Source organism: Onychostruthus taczanowskii, unplaced genomic scaffold (genome assembly GCF_017590055.1).
Source record: "Onychostruthus taczanowskii isolate IOZ18803 unplaced genomic scaffold, ASM1759005v1 scaffold74, whole genome shotgun sequence".
NCBI classification, from domain to species: Eukaryota; Metazoa; Chordata; class Aves; order Passeriformes; family Passeridae; genus Onychostruthus; species Onychostruthus taczanowskii.
Window position 1 is genome coordinate 1,569,091 of NW_024505229.1, and position 23,027 is coordinate 1,592,117.

Below are 23,027 nucleotides of genomic sequence, written 5' to 3' on the forward strand. Positions count from 1 at the left end.
AACCCACACCCTGTGGGTTTTAAACCGGGAACGACGTCGAGCTCTCGGGCTTGGAGAAGGGTTTAAGTCAGGCTTTGTGCTTCTGGAAAGCTGTTGGTGAACAGCTGGAGCTGGGCGGTTCTGGGTCAGGGCTGCACTGCGAGCACCCTGCACCCGGAGCAGTTTTTGTTTTAAGTGATCACAATCCCAAGAGGAAGGGGAGGCTCAGATGCCCCGGGAGGGAGCAGGAACAGGAAAGGGGAATTGCAGCAGCGGGATCAGAGCGCAGCCCTGCTGCCCCTGCTGCAAACACACCCGCCAAGGAACAGAGCTGAGCAGGGGAGGGCAGAGCACAAATGGGGGTTGGACACTAATTAGAAGTGATGTAATTCGTAACCAATGAATGTGGCTGTTGTTATAATGTATAAATAGTGTAGGGTTGGTGATGGGGCCTGCCGGGGGAACTCCCTGCTTTGTGAAAACTGGAATAAAATACAGAAATCCCTCAGGGTGGTGTGAGAATTGGAGGCACCAGGACGGAGTCTGTGATGGGGACAACACAGGTCAGGCACAGCTCCCAGTGAGGAAAGAAGAGGCTGAGCACAACGAGGCTTTTTTCAAAATCAGTAAAACTTTATTCTATTTCCATTCTTTGCCATTAACAGAAAAAAAATTGGAGAAAGCAATGTTTTGTTTTACAAAGATAATGCATCTCCCAGAGAAGAAAACCCTAAATTGAGAATAGAGGTAACATGAAAAAAAAAAAAAAAAAAAAAAAAAAAAAAAAAAAGAAAAACCAAACAAAAAAATTAACCAAAATAATAAAATAAAATAAAACAAAACAAACCCAAACCAAACCACAGTACTGCCCTCTATTCCAAAAAGTAACTCCTGATCTTTTTGGTTAAAGTAATACTTAGACCAATCATTCAGTTTTCTTGCTTGATAAAGTGTGACTGGGGAAATGGAGGGAGGGGGGCAGGGGAGGGAAAAAAAAAAACAAACCAAAAAACCAAAAAAGAAACCAAAATAAACAAAACAAAACAAAACAAAAAAAAAAAAAAAGCACACAGACATCAACTAGTCACCTTGATGAAAGTCTCAATACAGCTATGGAAAGCCTAAGTATTTATTCTCTTACAGTACACTGGGTGCCGGCTGCAAAAAGAACAAAAAAAATGTATCCACTTCAGGCACAACTTCTTTCTTTTTAAATTTAAATCAGTAAAAGAAACTGGGTTTAGAAGCTGCAGTGTTCTAAGCAGCAGCAGATTTGTGCATTGTTTTAAATATATTTAAATTACCACACTGATGGCACACCTCAGCCTTATGAAATTCTGCACCGTCTGTTCCAGAACACTACAAAATCCACCGACCCTGGGAGAGACTTGCACTGAGCTCTAAGGACTGGCTAAAGGAGTCAAGTTAAATGAACTAGGAAAACACTGTAACATTTGGCCATCAACTCAAGGTATCTGAATGTTTGTGGAGATCTGATAAAAACAGAACTTATTCCACCCTCACATGTTCCTCAGAATTTGAGCAGAGTGAGCTGAAGTGAGTCTTCCCTTCCGCTTGGGAAGGAAGATAATGCAACTGAGCACTAAGGCATAATAAACCTTGGCCAAAAACAAGGATAAAGCATAATAACTGTAGTGCAGAATTCCACAAGGTCTGCCCGAGCAGAGCTGTCTATGTTTACTCACAGAGGCAATGGAGATTGCAGTTACCAGTTGCGTTAAATGCACCATTCAAAACAAGCTTCTAAAATGTGATACTATAAGGCGCCACCTTAAAGTTCTCCAGAATGCAACTGTGCAGAAATTTAAAATGGTTTCATAAATTTAATTTTAAACATAACATGAGAAGGTGTTAAAACTGGTGGAATAGCTTCTGAGAATTTGGAGGAAGGGGTGAACAGGGAGATATTCAGTACCCTTCGGCAGCCCCACCGCACGGCCCAACGTCGCCGTGGGGTTGGGATCAGTCTATAACACCAGCCTGGCGGATCTTTCTCTCTGCACCAAATCCCTGCAAGGAAAACAAAACACACTTTTAGCTCCAGCATCACACAATCATGAAATCATTTAGGCTGGAAAAGGACTTTAAAATCGTCAAGTCCAACCGTGAACCTGGCACTGCCACTGGGCTTTGAGGCAGAGCCTGGTTTGTTCCACCCAAGCAGCTCCCTTCTAATTAGTCATGTTTGTCTTCAGAAACAGAGACAGCAATAAAACAGGTTCTCTGGGGTGTTCTTTGTAGTCCAAAATAAACAGAGATTCCAAACACTTTTCTCCTGCTTATCAAGGAGTGCCAGAACGTCGTGTGAAAGCCATGTCTAGGTAAACAGACTTCATTTGCTACCTCTGAGGTTTATAAATGAAGAGCAAACTATGACAGCCAAGAGAAACCATGACAGAAAGGCTCCAACACAGGCAGCAGTGGGTTGCTTCTCTCCTGTGTGCTCTTCTGAAAGCACAGCACACAGCACTGACACAGGAGACAGCACTGACACGGCACAGGGCACGGCACTGGCACAGGGCACAGCACTGACCACAGGGCACAGAGCACAGCACCCACACAGCACTGACCACAGGGCACAGCACTGACCACAGGGCACAGCACCCACACAGTACTGACCACAGGGCACAGCACTGACCACAGGGCACGGCACTGACCACAGGGCACAGCACTGGCACAGGGCACAGCCCCCACAGGGCACAGCACTGACCACAGGGCACTGGCATATGGCACAGCCCCAAGCACAAACACAACCCACCCTCACACAGCACAGATCTCTACAGGGCCCAGGCCCCTGACAGAGGCAGCAGCGTGCTCCCCTGGGCAGGCAGGCCCTGCAGGGCTGCTGCCCTCTGTCTGTACCTTTGAGTTGTCGGGGCCCCGGGGCTGGCGGAGCACCGTGAGCCGCGGGGCGTTGGCATCGTCCAGGTTGATGCTCTTTAAACGGTTCACGAGTCTATCGGGACGCGGAGCAGCCACGGCCTTGGCGCCTTCGCTGCAAGAGAGAACACACAGGGCAGGGTCACCCCCGAGCTGGGCAAGGCACCCCAGGCTTTCACAGGCCTTGAACACAATCACTTATTGTACAGGATTGATGCCGTGTGACAGCAGAGCCGGCTGATGGCCTGGCCCTGCCCCAAACCTTGCTGTCCACACTGGATTCTGCACTAGCAGGAGCTCGGTGATCTCCAGAGGGTGTTCTTTAGGGAGCAGAGGTCTTGTGTTTACTCTCATGCACACCTAACCAGTGTATTCTACATTTGTATTGCCCAGAGAAGCCGTGGCTGCCCCATCCCTGGCAATCTCCAAGGCCAGGCTGGATGGGGCTTGGAGCAACCTGGGATAGTGGCAGGTGTCCCTGCCCACGGCAGGGGTGGAATGAGATGGATTTTTAGGTTCCCTTACATGCAACCCATTCTGTGATTATGTGATTCAACTGCAATAATAAAGGTTTGCAAGTTGTCATCATATCATGCCAGAGCATTAACATCCCTGAAGATGATTGGAACACAATTTTGAGACAAAAAGATTAGCTTTCTGTTACTACTGAAGTGCTATCTCACGCTTAAACAAAATAAAAATTATGCAGTCTTCTTCAAGTGTGTATATATAGTTAAAAAAATGCCAGGCCAAAAAGAAGAGTCTCTAAAAGATGAGTTTTCTACTTAAAAATTAAAGCTGCTCTTCAAGAAGGAGGTGGCAGCACTGTGGAGTGTGCTGGCCAAAGGCCAGCATCCCCACAGGAAAGCCATCAGTTTCCTCATCATTAACTTCCACTTGCAAGCCTGTATCCAAATTCCTCCTACAGGGGGAGTTTAAGAATAGGTTTAAAAAGAGAACAAGCCATCTGTAATTAGGAAGAGCTGGGAGTGCTGCTGCTGCCTGCTCTGGATCCCTGGGAAGAGCTGGGAGCTCTCAGGTGTGGCCGTCCCTGGAGGCAGCTGGAACCCAGAGCTCCTGCTGCAGGAACATCCAGCTCAGGCAGACCCAGCCTGCAGGGCTCTGCTGGGATGCAGACACTGTGCCAGGGTCACTCCCTTCAATCCCAAAGCCTCACCAGACACGCCACACGTTACAGGCACTGCATTTTCCTGTGCGCTGGTTCAGGATTACTGAGAACTCCACTTCATCCCCAGCCTGGAGCTCCACACCATCCTGGACTTCTTTGACATGGAAGAAGAGCTTTTTGCTGTCACCAACTTCATAGTTAATGAAACCAAACTGAAAAGCAACACATCACAAGGTTATTAATTTGCTCTGCATCCAGACAAATGCAGTAACTTACTCATCATTGTAGTTTAACTACTTTTAAATAAAACTTCAAAATTGTAGTGCCTAATAGAAGTGGAAATGCAATTTCTGCAGTGATAAGAACATTCTGTCTGGAAACAACACTTCTGGAAATCCAGGCACTCTTCCTGGCACTGTAAAGTCACATTTAAATCCTAAAGTCTACAGAACAAGTTTTGAAAACTGCCCCCAAGTGCTGGCAGCTGTATCAAGCAGAGAAGAGCAGTGGCCCAAGCTCTGACACTCCACCCAGAAGTTACACAGCAGCAATCACTCAATTTTTGGCTTGTCACTGGGATAAGAAGCCATTTACTTCTATTTTCCATTCTACTCATGTATAAGGCAGGAATACTCATCCAGTGTCTCAATAAATGACTGGAGATTAGTGCTGCAAGGTATATGTAAAAACAGAAAGCATTTGTAGCATTTAACTTTTTAATCATTCCAAGATGCAACGAGGGCAAAGATCAGCCTCTGCATTTCAGGTGAGCTGTAATCACTGAGTGCTTAATGCTGTGAAGAAGCTTCTCCAAAGCAAAGTACGTGCGTGTTTTGGTTTTTCTGAACAATTTTTAGACACTCTGTGTAGCAGAAATCAGTTAGAGCAATTTCTAGGACATCTCAAAGCCAATTCTTCAGAATTATCTGCTGCCCAGCAGTTCTGATGTTTCAGCACCAAGCCAGGCTCTGAGCCCACCTTCACTCAAGGGTCTGGCATAACCTGGGTTACCACACCAGTTCCCTAGAGCTGGAGTCCCGAGCAATCTGTTTGGGCACAGCTCCCTGAGCTGCAGTGCTGAAGTGTTCTGAGTTGCCCTGTGCCAGCTGGAGCAGTGCTTTCCCACCACCATGGCCCTGGTGCCCAGAGTCACTCACCTGGTCCTTGACGCACTCCACGGTGGCCCTGCGGAACGGGGTGATGTTCACAGCCATCGTCTGCCCGTTCTGACCCAGCACACACAGCTGGAACTTTACTGTCTCCCCCTTCTGCAGACAGTCACCCTTGTTTGCCATGCCAACAATTCCAAAAGGATAGACCTCTCCTTTCATCTCACCTAGGGGAAAACGTATGAGACAGAACTGAGAGACCTTTGCCACCTGATGTCAGATTTCCAACATTATGAATCAGCTTAGCTGGGTGGATACAGTTTGTAGTGTGAATAAAATCCTCAACAGTTCTTTTTACAGTCCATTCAACTTGTGTATTTGTGAGAAGAACAATTAATTAGAAGGAACCAAGCTTACCATCCTCCATGACTTCAATCATGCCCTGGTACTCTGTCTGTGTGGGATCTACACTCCTCAAGGGACGAATTACTTTACCAGAGTAAACAGTTGGATCAGCTTCTTCAGTGATACCATTCACTGAAAAGAGATAGAGAATAGAGGAATAGGATGCTTTAATCATAGTTTATTTTAAAACTGATTTAAATAAGCGATTCATATTGGCCAGCAGTCAAGAGCTTGCACTACATGACACCAAATCAAAATCACTCTGACATACTACACATGGAAGTAGAAAAATTTTTTCTCAAGAAACTTAAAAGTCAGGAAACTTGAAAATCAAATCAAAGTGTTTCCTTCCTTTCTCTTCCACATCCCCTACTCATGTTAATTATCCAATAATCTTGAAGAATGCATTCCCCCCAGCCCCAATCCTTAATACCCTCCCCCATCTGCCCTGCTCGTGCAATGTTTTCCCCTGTGAGGTACAGCACAGTTAGTGCAGGTACTGATCTGGCCAGTTCTGCCACTCAGCCTCTCCCCATAACCCCCAAGTGAGGAGGGCTGAGGACACCAAAGGTCCACAGAATTGCTACTGTGCACAGAACTGTTGGCCTGTGCTTGTCTGTTCTCTGCAAACACAGGCAGCAGCTTTCAGGGACCCAGTGACCACCCCACACTGAGCATCTTCTTGCTCTCAGCTCCAATTGTAAATGGATCATTAACAAACCTTACCCCCCAGCATGTGCCAAGAGGCCCTGCAGACAGAAAACACCAGGTAGAGCCTTACCTGCATGTGTTTTGTTTACTTTCTCTGCACTAACTTTGTTTCCTTTGCCTTTTGACAAGCTGTATTCCACAGTGTCTCCAAGTTCCAGGCTATCGATATCACCACAATATTCACTACAGGAACAGAATGATAAAGTCATATTTACAGACAATACTGATGCTCACCCAACACCCACATCAGTTATCAGAAATTATTTAAATCCCTCATCAAGTTCACAAGGAACCTCCATTCAGGAAAATGAAGCATTTCAAACACATAACACAACTGGATTTCTTGGCCTGGGAATCAGAGGCACAGAACACCAGGACTGCTGACTAAGAGAAAAGTCTGAACCAGTCTAGCAGAGATTATAAATAAAACTGTAGATATTTAGGCATATATATAAATATAGATATATAATGTGTGTGTGTAAAGTGCAAATGGGTTCAACACTCAACCCAACAAAACTCCACGCCCTCCCACTCCCCCCAAACAGACACAAAATCAAATAATAAAACTGGCAGTCACCTGTAGTGGAAGAAGATCTCCTTATCATGATTGGCTGTTTCAATAAACCCAAAGTTATCTTTCAGGGCTGCCACATATCCCAAGAGCCTCTTGGAGCTGTAGTTGCGTCCCAGCATCCTGACAGAAACAGCCGTCTGCAGCCCGGTTCTCTTCACCTCACACACACAGAACTCAACCTGGTGGAGACATGGCCAGCAATGCCAGACAGAAAGAGGCAAAGAAAACCAAACACATTCAATACCAGACAGAAAAATGCAGAGAAAACCAAACACATTCAATACCAGACAGAAAAATGCAAAGAAAACCAAACATGTTCAATACCAGACAGAAAAATGCAAAGAAAACCATGATCATCAAAAAACCCCCAAACCATAACCACATCTGTCATTGACATTTCCTACATCCCAGGGAGCAGCACCACACCTGGGACACCTGCAAGGCAGGCCAGCCCCCAGCACTCAGCTTTTCACCCCTGAAACATGAGAACCTTTCTGTCCTCTCCCTACACTGCTCACCCCTGGCCCACAGTGGGATGTGCCTCACTTCACTCCTTGTTTCAGTTTTCAGAGACAATAACCAGTAACTAGAATGGCTCCTGAGGGTTTTGTTGCTCTTCCTGATCTCCAGGCTTTTTCCCTTTCTATTGCCTCTCAGGCTAATATGCTTATGAGGGAATATTCTCCTTCTTCAATATCTATCTTAAGTCTCTATGCTAATTAATCTCTTCTTGACAAGCAGTGTCCACTTAGTGGTAAAAATTCTTTGTTTAAAAAGCATCATTTACACTGTAAGACACTATTTCCATCTAGGTATCACCAAGCTGGAGGGTATTTTTTACTTACAGAAAATTGACTCATTTAAACACAACATTCCAGGTGATACCACACAGATGCCTTGTCCCCCATTTGTTCCAAGTAAAGGCAAAGAGAAGCTCACACCCCAGAACAACATTTCCCAATAGTACACTTAATTCCCTTACCTTATCTCCTATCTGGGGATTAGTAGATCCTTCCACATCCTTGGCCTGGTAAGGAATGGTCAGCTTTACTCCACAATCATCATACACAATTATTCCATCCTCAGCTTCCTGAAAACAAGAGGTCAGAATTCAGCAATCAGTGCCTCTTTAGGAACAGTTTCCTACACACAGTTCAAGCACTGCTCACTGGAGTCTCGGTGGTTTTACAAAACCACTCAAACTCTGCTCAAAACCACAACCAAACTCTGGGTAAGGAGCTTTAAATTATGCCAGACAGTATTTTAAAAGGCAATGAAGTATTGCCACCAGTTCTAGGAAGCATTTCTTGGAACTTTTAAGTATTCTGGCATTGTTTAAAACAGCAGAACAAAAACAGGAAGAGACTCTTCCCATGAAACTTTAATAATTCTATCTAGAATCTTGTGTACTGAGAGGTAAAAAGAAACTCCTCATCGATTTCCTGGAAATTATCCTCAATAACAATATGACTGTTAAAGATTATTAACCATACTTTTATTAACTTGTTCAGAGCAATTAATTTTCACTGACTGCTCTCATCAGCTGTAGTCCACATCTATACAGAATGAACAGTGCTTCAAACCCAGCTGAACTAGAGATTTTAAGGAAGCAGCCTCAGCCTGCAATGGCAGGAATGCAGAAGTGCAGCATTACCTTCTCTTTGCCTTTATTTGGGCTAGTGGCTTTGGCTGGAGTGGCTTCTTTGTCTATAGTGCCCACAAAGCGATGCTCTGACTGGGTGTGGAAGGAAACCGTGCCCTTGGGGAGCTTTTTAATCCTGATGGCATGGTTCCTTTGGGCAGACAGCATATCCTGGAAAAGAAATCCATCAGGTTATTGACACACTGTGCATAATTTCCTTAACTGCTGAGATGTTAGAGGAGTTTAAATGCCACTTACAGGAACGACGGTGAACTCTACTTCATCTGAAATATGGAGCTGATTTCCATCCATGATCTCACTGAAGTGGAAGAACATCCGAGCATCCCTGTCCACACACTTAATGAAGCCAAAGCCATCCCTCATTGCTGCAATCACACCCTGCAACAGCCAAACCAACAATTACACTTTAATCCCTGGTATGTGACACCTGCCCAGCTGCTCCACATGTCAGGAGTGGGTAGAAAGGCCTGAACCCTGGGAAAACTTGGTTTAAGGAATGTCCCTCCTTGAAAACCCTGGTGCTCATGGCCCTGGTCAACCTGAAAGTTCCCCCCACCTCATTCCTGAAGTCAACTCGAGATAAAGAGTGAAATGGAGAATATTAATTCAAGAACTGAAGTTAAAGAACCTGCCAGTACAGGGAACACAACGGGGCAGCTCCGCAAACACTGTATCATCCATAGGAGCATATTAAACACATACTAAAAGTACAACCATCTATAAAACCAGGAAATAAAATCAGTGTTCAGAGGAAAGTTAAAGAGAAAAACCATCAGATTTCCAGTCTGAAATGAAGGAATTATAAAGAAGCTGTTAAACAAGACTCCCATTCCCGTGGGTGTGTTTTGGGAACACACTCCCATGTGACACAGGAATTTAGTGGCCTTCCTGATAACCACTTGAAATGGAATGCTGAGTGATAAACAGAATATACTGACAAAAACACAAACCCTAGTACCAGATGCTGCCACAATTAAGGTAGAATTCGTTTAGCAAGGCTCAGGACAAGCTCAAAGGATCTGAATGACAGCACAAAGTTCCTTTCACCTTTAGGAACATTTTTCTCTTAAACAGCTTTCACAAGCTCCAGCAAACCAACCAACCTTCCTAGAAGCTGCCAGCACCTATCACACCCATGACAGCTGAACTCAGGCAGGCAGGTGGATGTAGCCAGAGCAGAAATAAAAGAAGTCCACAGGATAGAAACCCAAAATCTTAAAGGATGAAATCAAAACTCAGGGTTTTTTAAAGCCAAAGGACAATAATTCACAGCACACTGATGTGACAACACTGTAATTGAACTTCAAATTGCAAAGGAAAGCAAAGTTACAGTCTAGCTGGAACAGAACCAACATTCCAAGTCACAGGAATGAAAGATATTCTGTAATGCTCATTAGCACATCCATCTTAGTCCCTGTAATCCACAAAGAGTTTCTTATACTGAGAGAACTCTGCTCTTTACCATCCTTCTGCTTGACCCTCAGAAGAGAATGGCCAAAGAACTTGAAATACAAAAGCTGCTCAGAGTCCCTCCTCCAATTATTTACACTTTTCACTACCTGAACCAGGGTAGTCCCAGGGTCTCCAGTTTTCCAAAGGAACATGAGTAGTTACCTCTTCAGACTCAAGTATGTGAATTTTAAGCTGTCAGTTCAAGACTACATTACTTCTGTCTGCTACAACCAGCCATCAATCCCATCCAAGAGGGCCAGTTAAGGTCAAATTTCCTAATATAATTTCATTTAAATGCTAAAAAGTAGTTAAGACTTTATTCTTCTAAGGCAAAGATACAGAGCATTAATTCTGAATTTTCTGCTTTGCTTGCACTGCAGGTCTGACAGCTGGATTTCAGAGCAGGCAATGGAAGACACGAGTGATTTTTGTATCTATTGTAGAAGACAGCCCCCAACTCATGTATTACTTTCACATCCCCTCAAGAATTAGAAATGTTCAAGGATGGATACTTGCCATTTCTCTGGTTTCATTAGTAAACTGGAAAGTGTTGGGGAGAACCTCAATGTTGGTGGCTCGCTCCAGTTTGTCGCGCCTGTCCGTGGAAATGTTGAACCGAACGTGGTCACTCTCCAGCAAGGTCACCTTGGATTTTGTGTCCTTGTCCCCAAAGGGAAGCTCCTTAGGAATCACAAAGTCCACTTTGATGCGGCCGGGTAATGGATCACTCTGGGGACAGAAACCCAAGGGAAAGCTGAGTTCAGCTGCAGGGCTCAGCACAGCTGCCAACAGCACTGGGGTTCCTGCCAAGTCCTGCTGGACTCAGCCTCTGCTCCATTTCCACCACTCCTCATCTGGAACTTGCCCAGTGCAAGGTGGCTTTTGGAGCTGTTGGTTGGCTTGAAGGTTTTTTAAGCCCCAGCCATGTCCTGCTGAAGGAATTTTCTCTATTTCAAGAATGAAGTTTATAACCATACTCACAACACTCCTAAAATGCAGACTCTTTCTCACTAAGTCTGCAAAACACCCCAAACCTTCCCCCATTAACAGAGACTCCCCTAAAACCTTAGTGGAAGTGCTCATGAACACTCCTCCAGTCAAACATTACAGCCCAAAAGCCTCATTCACTGTTAATGCCCACAAGAATCCATAGATCTGGCTTATCCCAGCAAATATTTTTCCCTTTTCCCCCACTGTTTTACTTTAAGGATATGTCTAACCCCACAAAAATGTATAGCAAGTATTTGAAACAATAAAGTAATTGAAACATTAAACACACACTCCATCATGTACCACTACCCTAACTCTTCCTCTTTGGATCTGAAATTAAGAAAAAGAGTAAATCTTAATTCTGACATGATACTTATGCAGCAAACAGGTACTGGGAAATGGGAACAAATGTTACCAGTTATTGACTAGAATTCAATATAATCAAACCAGCACTACACAGATTTAACTACTGAAACTCACCTGGTTTTTGCTGGGTACTTTAGGAATTACTTTGGTTACAGTTCCTTCAAAATGTTCAATGCTGATATCTTCAAAAATGACAGTTCCTTGAGGCAGCAGTCTAACATCTGTTGCAACTTCTTTACCCTAAGAACACAAAATCAGTCAAACACACAAAGAAAAGAGAGAAAGTAACAGACATTTCCCAATGATCCCCTCAGTGATCCTCCTCCCCCCTTTTTACAGCTGGGGAAAGCAGAGAGCTGTGCAGTTATTCCCTAGGACCTTTGCTTCCGTTTTACTGGATTTCGTCTTACATTTCTGTCTTTGATTGTAAACTCCACATCATCACCAGGCTGTAAGGTTTCTAGGTCACCTTTAAATTCACTATAATGAAAGAATATCTCCTTCACGACATCACCTCTCTCAATAAATCCAAAGGCTTCCTGTCAAGAGAAAAAAAGTGTTTAATTGTCCATTATTGGAACATACCAATAAATCATCTGACAGGTTCTGTTAAACACAAAACAATCTCTGAATCCCAGCACAGCACTTACAGGTGTACACAGCAGACTGCCACAAGAAATATACAAACAGAAATAAACAGAACTTTCTTTGTTAAGAAGAGTATCAGTATCAAAGATGAGCTGTTTAAACCATTTCACACAATTTACACGTGCAGCCCAAGCTGTTAACAGCTCTAAACAACTTAAATATTACTCTGAACAGCACTCTTCAAAACAGCATTTCATTTTCAAATGAAACTTAAAATCACTTACTTTCATGGCACAGACTACTCCTTGACAGCGGGCTTGTTTCTTTTTTAATAGCATAATGTTACGAGCACTTACAGCACCAGTACTAGACAAAAACAAAAACAAAATAATCTGTAAACACAAAACTGAAACAATAACTAAGATTTTATTTCATATAATAGTTCTAATAGGTATAAATTCTGTCTGACTACTAAAACAAACTATGAAGCCAGAAAAGCAATATCAACTTACTGTTTATTTGTATCAATTATAAAGTTTATTTTATCTCCTGTTTCCAGCTGCACATTTCCTTCAACATCCTCTGGGGTGTAAGTCAGGTAAAATACTTCCTGTAAATTAACATTAACTAAAGTTACTCTATTTGCAGAATAGTTGTTTCAAAGAAAGATGAACACAATTGTAATACCAATATCTGCTTAATTTAGTGAGAAAATCAACAATAGTAAACATGGCATGCAAAACATTATTTTTCTGTCGTGCTGTTTTGGTGAATATGTAACAAGCAGCTTAAGTTGAAAGGCTTTGTACATGACCATCTTTAAAGGCCAATTTCTGAAGATCAGAAGTTCAAGATAAGGATACATGAACTTCATCAAGTTTAAAAGAGAACTATTTGGTTCTAGGAAGTTCTCCACAGATATAAGCAAGCAAACTGTCTAAAAAACATTACTTTTTGTAGTAATTACCAAAGCATGCTTTTTTTTTGGCCAAAAACTGCACAGTTCAGTGCAGTGCCAATTGTCTACATTAAACTGCTTTTTTTATTTTTTTGGTTTTTTTTTTTTTTTTGTCATAGACCACAGTGATGGACCAGTGAAGAGTTCAAGTAAAATACGCAAGCTTTACCCCATTACGTTCGTAGCAAACACTCCCTGTTGGACTTTGACCCGGGGCAGCTGGAGATTTACTCTCTAAATTGTGAGGAACAGCACACACAACCTACCAGTCAAAAAAAAAAAAAAAAAAATCCATTGCTAGTCATTTCAGGAGTGGCATTGTTGTACACAAAATGAATCTCAGTATCCTCTACTACACACTCAGCAGGGAATGCCACACTGCAACTTTTCAATCTCACAGAACCCCTCTTGGCTCTAAGAAGTGTTTGGAGCCAAGTAAGAGCTCAAACTGAACCTCTGAATTTTTACCAGAGCACACTGAAATGTATTTCAGTGTAACTATACTGGAGGTAGTTACTACCCATGCTCAATTAACCCAGTTTTCTGCACTGGAGTAAAGGATGGCAATTATGCAGGTATAGAAAACAGGCACTAACTTGTCCATTTATTCGTTCTTCAGGTAATATTTCTGGCTTTATCTTCACCAATTTAATAGCAATGGGTTTTCCAGTTCGGCGATCAGAAGACACTTCAAACTCAACATCGTCTGCAAGAGAAGCCACATTGCAATGATGCTGTCAGAGCTCTGGATGGGATTGGGGTTTTTTACAAAAATCACTACATGGCTGAGTTTAATTCACTGCTGTAGCCGAACATTTTGCAAAAATTTTCTGGTTATTCTGCTTACTATCTCCTGTTGCCAGTAAACTATTCAGGTGTAATTCCACAGCAATTCCCTCCCCCTGCCTTGCTTGCTGTACAGCAGACTCCACTCTGAAGTTCACACAACACAACAAAGGCTATGAAACAGTTTAGAAGCTTCAGTCTCATGGTAATTATCAGCACGAAGTTGCAGCCTCCTCATGTGAAAAACACCTGGCCATCCTCAAACTAACTCTAACCAAAGAAACAGGGAGCACAAGAGGTAAATTCTCCCACAGTCTGAGTACTTGCCTCCATCACAGCTAGACAAGTTTGACCTAACAAGGTCCTATTCCCTTTCTTCTTTCTCCACAAGCTTGTACCACAAGCTGCACAAAGTGCTGAGAAGGGCTCCCACCACGAGCAGTGAATTATTCAAGGGGTTTCTTTACATTATCAGTGAAAAAGAAAAGGTTGTGGGGGGAGAAGAAGTGTTCTAAAAAGCGGTTTGATTCTTACTACTTTTTTTTCTTTTGGTTCCTTTTAATAAAATTTTCTTTATACACTTTTAAAATTTTAAACCGACTTTACCTATCTCACAGCAAGCAATAAATACCTTAATAACTAACCAACACTGAAGCTCACCACACTCACCAGCGCGTTAACGAGGAAACATCAAAATTAGCAAAAACTGAAATTAACAAACCAAAAGCACTGCACCCCAGATCAGCAGAGGGTATTTTCTGACAGGTGCCAAAGCTCAGGTACCTCCTACTTTGAGCTCCTGCAGGTTGCCGTTGTACTGGGAGCAGTGGAAGAAGAGCCGGGCCTGCCGCTCCGAGCACTGGATGAAGCCGTACGAGGTCAGCAGCTTCTCGATGACCCCGGTCCCGCGCAGCGCTGCCGAAGTACCATTGGGGTACCCGTTGTGTCCATTGTTGTGGAGCAGGTTTGGATCAAAGCTCATCTGGGCCACACAAAGCAAAGAACAATACTGAGCATCAGCTTCCTTCCTTCACATCCTGTCCCAGATTGCCAAGCAGATTGGATTCTATTTGCCATCTGTATGGCAGCTGTCTTCTGTTAAGGGGGCAGTTTTCCTTATCTCTTCCACAGCCACTCCTCTCTCTGGGGGGACATCTGCTGATAACAGGCTATGGAATGTCCCTGCACAGATAATAAGAACTACAGCATCCACTGGGAAATGCTCCCCCAGAGGGAGGAGCCAAGCATTCCTACCTGGATAGAATCTGAGATCCTGAGACAGCAAGACAGCTTCTCCACTGGATTTCCCAGAGGAACAGCAGCTGCCTCTTCCACTGGATCTTCAGAGGAAGACTCCACCCTTCTACAGGATCCCTGCTCCAGCAGAACCACCCCTGGCACTGCAGGAGGGCTGCAGCCACAATTCCAATGGGACTGCTGCCAGCACCCTGACCCACAGGGTGTCAGGTGTGTTCTGACTCTGGCAGTGCTGTTTTGGTTTACTGCATTGTTTATTTTATCTTTTTATTTTCTTCCCTAGTAAAGAACTGTTATTCCTGCTCCCATACTTTTTGCCTGAGAGCCCCTTAATCTAAAATTTATAGCAATTCAGAGGGAGGGGGTTTACATTTTCCACTTTAGGGGAGAGTCCTGCCTTCCTTAGCAAACATCCCCCACAACACAGTAAGAGCTTGTGTAGTTACTGACACGTTCCTAAAATGTCTTTAAGAACGTTCCTAAAATGTGTTTTAAAACCACCAAGAGTTGAGCTTCTTTAACACAGTAATCCTTAGAATTTGTACAGGCAACATATTTATAAAACAAGCCAGAACTGTAACACCAAAACAAAGCTGGCTTAGAACAAAACAGACTTCTGGCATTTTTCAAGTATTACACCTCAAAGTACTCCCACATTCACTGTTTCACACCAGAGCCTGAAAATATCTGAAGTATCTGCTCTTCCAAATTAAACAGGTGATTAGGGAAATGCAACAGTTCTGAATCAACACAATTAGGTTCAAATCCCTACATAGTTTCTCTCTAGTTCATGTGTTCAGTCTTTCATACTAAAATACGCTATTAAGTAATTAAACAGTTTTGTACAGTTATGGAATTAATAACCAGAATTTAACATTCCTCTGGCAAAGAAGCTCAAGTGCTAGAAAGACACAGAAAATTTGAAAATAGCACTAAAGCTGTAATGAACTCCTAAATTAACTGACATGTATTAAAACATTTTATTTTATGGGGCATTTTTTCCTTTCAAGTCACAAATTCACCCTTCAAACATTCCCAATCCCTTTACCAACTCATTGGCTTTTCTGATGTACAAGTCTCCTTTCTAAAGCAGGGCGCTTGGACTTGGTTAGCAATTAAATCAGATGAAAAGTATTATACCTCACTAAACTGCAATTCAAGAGAGAAAACTGAAGCAACTCTCTTCCCTCCAAACAATATGCATCTTAAAATATACAGGACTATTTGTTAGTTTCCAGATGTTTGAATTTGGAAACAGAGTGAGATCATATCGGTTCTCTGCTTTCTTGCTGTAACAAGCAGAGATTAAAAATTACTCAGCAATGTGTTTAATTGAGACAAAAGACACCTGAGGAACTTGTAAAAGAGTCATGTTTCTCACTCTAACACAGCCAGTGAGTTACTCAATGTATCAGAAGGCACAGCATTCTTACTCTGCTGTTTGGAAATCAGTTTAAAGGTGATCAAAGAGCACCAAGAAACACCTTCTGTGAAGTTCTTGAGCAGAAATCTTTGGTCTTGGAGACTGACATTAAAAAATAAATTGGAAACAAGCACACAAAGTAAAGACTGACAATATTTTGACCTCCAAGAGGAGGCGTTCTTCTCCCCACTTCTGCTTCAGACCCACATGGGGTAGATGCAGATGAAGAAAAACCAAGGAACAGAAGGTGGGGGAGTGATTTGAGGGGGCAAAAGGATCCCAGGACACTGTGCAATGGTCTCCATCCCACAGCACTGGTCAGCACTTCCATAGTACACTGTTACCACCCAAGGCTCTTTAAGAATTCACTGAACTGCTAAATCTGCTGGGATATTGTTTCTGTAACTGCTTATTTCCTTGCTCTACATCTCACTTTTCTTTCACTTAAAAACTAGTAACAATCTCTTAATTTCAATCAATTCTGCCCTTTTACTCTTACCTGACCAACCTGCACTAAGTGATATAAGTCAATACCTTTAACATGTTCAAGTCATGAAATACTGCCATGCCAGAAAATAATGAATCAGAAACAAGACCCTGTTAGACACACACAGAGCTCCAGCCCATCCCTCCCCAAAGGCCTCTTGCCAACAAAGGCAGCCATGGCTTTGTCCAGCTGAGTCCTGAGACCTCCAAGGACAGAGGTTCCACCACCTTTCTGGGGTAACTGTTGCCTCAGCAAAGTTCTCTTTTCCCTCCTGTCCAGCCTAAGCTGCTCAAACGACAAAAGCCACAGCAGTCACATCTTTTTTATGCACTGGATTATGTTTAAAGGACACATTTCTCTGAGTATTTAACAAAAGGCACTTGATAAAGCTGCTAAGATTTACTGACTAGTTCCTGTCAGCATCATGCCAAGATGACAATCCTCATCTTTTGAGGAAGGTAACCCCAGGACACGCCACACCAGAAAATGTCTTGTGGGAACACAACAGCTGAAGTGTTTTAGGCTATCCTAGAGTTTGAAATACTTTTCAAAAATAAACTGGTCCTGCAAGTAGGGTGGCTGGGAGAAGAGAAAATGATATGTTATTATACCTTCTCCCAGGAGAATTACAGACCAGAGCATTAACCCGTTCCAGAAGCTGGAATGAGCCTGCCAAAGGCTTCTGTGAGTCACCAAATGGCCACCTCACCTCTGATACAGGGGAAGCAACAAGCAGACACCCTGCCCCAAACATGAACTAAAGTTACATCAGAGAGAGAAAATGACAAAAATCTAGCTTAAAATTTAGCTCAGAACAGCCTCTGTTAGGGTTAGAAAGCCACAGTGCTTCACCTCCTGCTCAGACTATCACTGCATGACATCATTTGAACAGTGTGAGCTTAAAGGAGCATTAGCAGCACAGCACAAAGAACTCGTCACCAGTCCTCTAAAGCCTGACTACTTCAGCTCAAACAAAGATTCCTCAGGTGGCACTAAAACTTCCTGTATAAAGATACTATAAAGTATCAGCAGCTTTTCCAGATAATTGTCAAATTCCTACATCTTATAACAGGAATATGAACTATTAACCCAATCAAAAGAAAAAAAAATACCTGCACTGTAAGATTAAAATACTAAAGAGAAGTTATTTGAGAAAAAGGATTGGAACCACAAACCTACTGTTACTAGAAGAGAAAAACAACAATAATCAGCTCTCAAGGGCTACAAGTATTGTTAAACAGAACCACATAGCAGCTACTATGAATTCACCAAAATATATGAACATAACAGCAAAGAGTCATGAAACCACTGAATGGTTTGGAGGGAAGGGGCCTTAAATATCATCCTGTTCCACCCCTGGCATGGGCAGGGACACCTTCCACCATCCCACATTGCCCCAAGCCCTGCCCAGCCTGGCTTTGGACACTTCCCAGGATGGGGCAGCCACAGCTGCTCTGGGCACCCTGTGCCAGAGCTTCACTATTAAATTAATTTATTATCAAGAACTATTAAAAAAACCCTAACCAACCCCACCCCCTTCTGTTAAAAACTCAGTAAGAACCCAGCTCAAAACCACACATATCACTCTTTCTCCACCAGGTGCACCAACCTCGCAGTGATATTCAAATATTGCACTTTCAGTAGTATTTGCCGATTCTTCTGTTTCAGCACAAGTTTCTAAGGATGAAGACTGCTATTGTTTTAAAAAAGGGAACAAAAGGAAGAGAGACAAAAAGAGAAAGAAAAAGATAGCAAAAGAAGGTGATCTATCAAGCTCTAGAGAATACAAGTGCTGCTGCCCTGGGCAGTTTCACTACAGCACTGGAGAAAACAAAGACTACTATAGCAGCGTTGGGACGTGCTCTTTTGAAGCTGTTGAGTAGGCACAAACTTCTTGTTTCAGATCAAGCCTTGTATCTTCTTCAGTGTAAGTTGCCTCTTCTTTGGTCTTGAGTTGTTACAATGTGGTATACTTATATTCTTTTCCTGATCTGAACTTGAAGCAGCAGTTTCAGGTGGTAAATTCTGTTCTGTTCCACTTCATACTGGAGAAAGGAGAAAGACACACACACTAAGTATCACTTTGAAGGAAATTCTCATCAAATCACAGAATGGATTGCTTTGCATGGGGCCTTAAAGACCATCTACTTCCAAAACCCCTTGCACATCAGTTCTAGCTCTTAATAATGACAGGAGCATTTCCTCTGCCTCAATACAGTAGGTTTAATCCATGTTAATAAAAGCTGTTTTACACACATCTTTGGCATTCCCGCTTCCAGTTTTGTTTTGCAAAAGACTGGCTGACTCCAAGCCAGTGAGATGGTATTTCCAATTTTGAACTTTTCAGACACACTTAGGCATGTCAAGGAAGGTCCCAGTGTGCACCATTAAACCTCAACTTCGTTCTGATCATTAGTTTTGATCCATCAGCAAACCTCAGTCCTCCCATCACTAACTTTATATGGGTGCTCATATAAATTATGCTATAATTTAATAAGTGCTCACACAGATCCTCAGAGGAGCAATAGGATGTACATATACATGGGAATTAAAATTTCCTGATTACTTCTGCTCCAAAGGTTAAGGACTAGTAATACCTGAAACATACTTAGAATTGTATAAAAATTAACAAACTTCTCAATTATGTGTACAGACACTGCATGGAAAATAACACAGAGCTGGACTTAAGAAACAGTTTTTGTAAAATGTTGATTCCATGTGATGTATTTGTGTAGCTAACACCAGGAGAAGCCTTTCTGCACCAGTAACTAGTTAGCAATTAATTCCCTCCTAAAAGAGTGCCATTTTGTCTTTTCATGAGAAAAGCAGGTTCAGCAAACTGCCACCTACCACACAAAACATAACCTTACAGACACAGAGAGCCTTCCTTGAGAAGAAATCAAGTTTTGAGGTTGTTGCTTACTCAGTAGATAGGGAAAAAAAAAGGGAGGATATTTTTGTGGACAAAAGCGGGTGAGAAGCAACAGAGCTCTGACCTCACAGATACACTGGCAGTTCTGCAGTCGTGTGAAGGTATGAAACATCAGAGCACAACTCTTCCCCAAATCATTCCACAAGTCCCACCCCAAAAGAGAAAAAATACGGACAGAGCCTCTTTCTCCAGTGTAGCAGGAAAGTGAATTTCACAACTGAGCTTTGAACTCCCTCTGGTGATTTGAAAGAATTTTAAGTGACTGAAACCTGAATGCAAAGACACTTCCAAGTCTCACCCTCACCCCAGTGAAAATGTGAAGGCAGCTACTGCAAGGACCCCAAATGTGCAAACTCATCTCCAGTCTTACAGAAGTTTGTATTTCAGGGATTTTCCCAGCTGAAGCATCTCCTTCAACCACCACTGAGAATTTCCAGCTGAAATGAGTTTTCCTATCAAACACATGTGAAATAGATTAAATAAACTGGGTGAGGGCTGCTCAAATCTGGTGTAAAAGGTTTGCACTGAAAGATTTCAGTATAAAATATTATAAATTAGAAGACACAAGGCTGTTGCAAAGACAACAGTATCACTGCTTTTCCCTCACCTCAGCATTACACTGGGGCAACTGTTACCACAATCTTCCAGGACAGCTGTATTTTGGGGCAGCATTTCAGCTCTCAAACGAGCACACTGCATCCCAGGAACTGCACAGACACACTTGGAATCTTCTCACGTACTTCTCTCTCATTTAATTAGACTGGTATTATTAGAGCTCTCCTAGAGATCTAACTCTTATCATACTGCATTTATCACTTCTTGGCCATAAAATACATCCATCACTTTTTCATTTAATAATCAAAACACTTCGTCTAGAGATCTAACTCTTATCATACTGCATTTATCACTTCTTGGCCATAAAATACATCACTCTTTCATTTAATAATCAAAACACTTCATTTGATAAAATAAGACTAAAGCTAATTTTATCAGTTGTGGAGTAAAGGCATAAACCTTTCCATTAAAACCCAGTCTGATTTGATAACAGGATGGGTTTACTACACTTAAGTTCTTTTAAAAAAAAAAAAAAAAGCTCATCATTCAAGCAAAACGATGGGTTTACTACACTTAAGTTCTTTTAAAAAAAAAAAAAAAAGCTCATCATGCAAGCAAAATTCAAGCAAAAAGAAATCTCACTGTGCTCATCTGCCTCAAATTCCTTACTTTTTAATTCAGCTACTATAAATACTCCTCCAAATGGTAAACACCCTGAGCAGCTGCCCAGCCCCCAAGTCTCAGTGCCTTCTGCATTTGTGTATTTACAGCTGAAAGGCTTAATGCAAAGACAGGGAAGAGCTGGGCCCTGCTCCTGAGGCCTCTCCTGTGCAGATCCTGCTAAACGACAGCGGGTCACATGAAGCTGCTCACAGCCAGAATCACCCACAGAGCCCCACATGGAACCTGCCCGATGAGAGCATTGTTCTGCTTCTCATTTTCTTCACAAAAAGAGGCAACAGCAAGGATATGCACTCTGTGGATCAGAGCACGTGCTTCCAGAAACAGCCCTCTATGACGTGACTGAGGTACAATTTGATGAAGATAAGGCTTCGTCTTATCAACACAGATCCGTGGAGATCAGGCTCCTCCATCTCTTTTCAGATGGATATTGGAAAGCAGCACTGAGCTCTCGGGCACCCCGGCCAGTACGTGACAGCTATGAGACAAGCCACCACCACAGCAGTGAAGTCCTTTCCACGTCAGAAAAAATACGTATACGGGGGAAAAAGAATTAAAGAACTACCAAGGACATCTGTGAAGAATGTATGGAGAAAAAAACCTTAAAAAGTCGTTAAAAGAAATACCCGGATTTTTTAAGGGTTCTGCGGTGCGGAGACGAGCCCCGCGCCGGGTATCGGTGCGGACAGCAGAGAAGCGGCCCCGGCCCGACGGAGCCGCCCAGGCCCGGTCCCTGCCGCGGCCCCGCTCGCTGCGCTGCACCAAGATGGAGGCGGCGGAGCGAGGGGCGGCCTGCCGGGGCGGGCGGGGGTGGCGGCGGCGCCCGGCCCGCACTCACCCCAACAGCTCAGCGCCCCCGCTCCAGCGCCGCCATGAGCAGCACGGCACGGCACGTAGGAGAGAAATCACGGCGCTCTCGCGAGAGCCGCCCGCGGACGGGGGGGGGAAGGGGAGGGGCCGCGCGTGCGCAGCAGGAGCCCGGCGGGTGGCGCTCGCGGGCACGCGCCAGAGGGGATGGGGGGGACAGTGAGGGTGGCAGCGCCCCCTTGCGGCCTGGGGAGGGAGAAACGGCTGAGGGGAGACACAAAACCCCGGGAGGGGAGAGGGAGAACCTCAGGGAGGGGACAGGAACCTCGTGAGGGGAAAGAGAGCCCGGCTGAGGGGAGAGGGAGAGCCTCAGGGAGGGGACAGGAACCTCGTGAGGGGAAAGAGAGCCCCGGCTGAAGGCACTGAGAGCCGGCTGAGGGGAAAGACAGAATTCCCCGGCTGAGGGGAGAGATCAACCCGGCTGCAGGGAGATGGAAAGCCCCAGCTGCGGGAAGAGAGAAAACCCCGGCTCAGAGGGGATAGGACCCCGGCTGAAGAGTAGACAGAGAACCTCGAGAGAGGGAGGGAGAGCTCGGCCCGGGCCCTCAGGAGCCCATTTGTGGGGGATGCCTCCGTGCTGGGCAGGCAGAGCTCGATGGAGGAACATGAGCCTTGCACTCGCTGAAGGACTGGAACATCAGGGGGAGACGCTTTGAGGACAAGGCAGAGCATTTCCAGTCCTGAAGCTCCAGTCCGGTTTCCAACACAAGTGGAGCAAGTTCTGAAAATGCCCAGCAGCCCTCGGGAAGCGTGTACAACCGGCCATTTACAGTCACAGATTCCAGTTACAGCTCCCGAATGGGACAGGAGCAAATAGAACACGGAGCTGTAGTGGGGTGTTTAGGTTGGATCTTAGGGAAAGGTTCTTCCCCCAGAGGGTGCTGGGCACTTCCCAGGCTCCCCAGGGAATGGGCACAGCCCGTGGCTGCCAGAGCTCCCAGGAGAGTTTGGACATCACTCCAGGGATGCACAGGGTAGAATTTTGGGGTGTCTGTGTAGGGCAGGGGTTGGACTCCATCCTTGCGGGTCCCTTCCATCTTGGGATACTCTGTGAACATATTTGAACTTCCTTTGCCTATTTTTGCCTGCTACTAATTAACAACAAATTCAATCAAAGCAACTGCTATTTAGTGTCTTTTTCTGCCTGCACACCTAGGATCCAATTGGAGGGATGTTCCTCCACACAGAGAGGGAAGATAAAAATTCATCACAGG

The 23,027-nt window shown here is 43.9% G+C and overlaps 1 protein-coding gene across 1 annotated transcript; it reads right to left on the reverse strand.

Moving 5' to 3' along the window:
* Positions 1–591: 591 nt before the first annotated feature.
* Positions 592–21,878, reverse strand: CSDE1 (cold shock domain containing E1). Its single transcript, XM_041422768.1, has 20 exons — positions 21,785–21,878; positions 18,388–18,823; positions 14,395–14,593; positions 13,422–13,531; positions 12,995–13,087; positions 12,380–12,477; positions 12,152–12,233; positions 11,690–11,818; positions 11,394–11,519; positions 10,440–10,652; positions 8,709–8,849; positions 8,463–8,621; positions 7,791–7,898; positions 6,812–6,987; positions 6,305–6,417; positions 5,536–5,655; positions 5,167–5,345; positions 4,058–4,221; positions 2,863–2,995; positions 592–2,010 (listed from the first exon to the last, which is right to left on the reverse strand). The coding sequence occupies exons 3-20, from the start codon at positions 14,591–14,593 to the stop codon at positions 1,963–1,965; spliced, it is 2,391 nt and encodes a 796-aa protein (XP_041278702.1). The 5' UTR covers positions 18,388–18,823; positions 21,785–21,878; the 3' UTR covers positions 592–1,962.
* Positions 21,879–23,027: the final 1,149 nt, after the last annotated feature.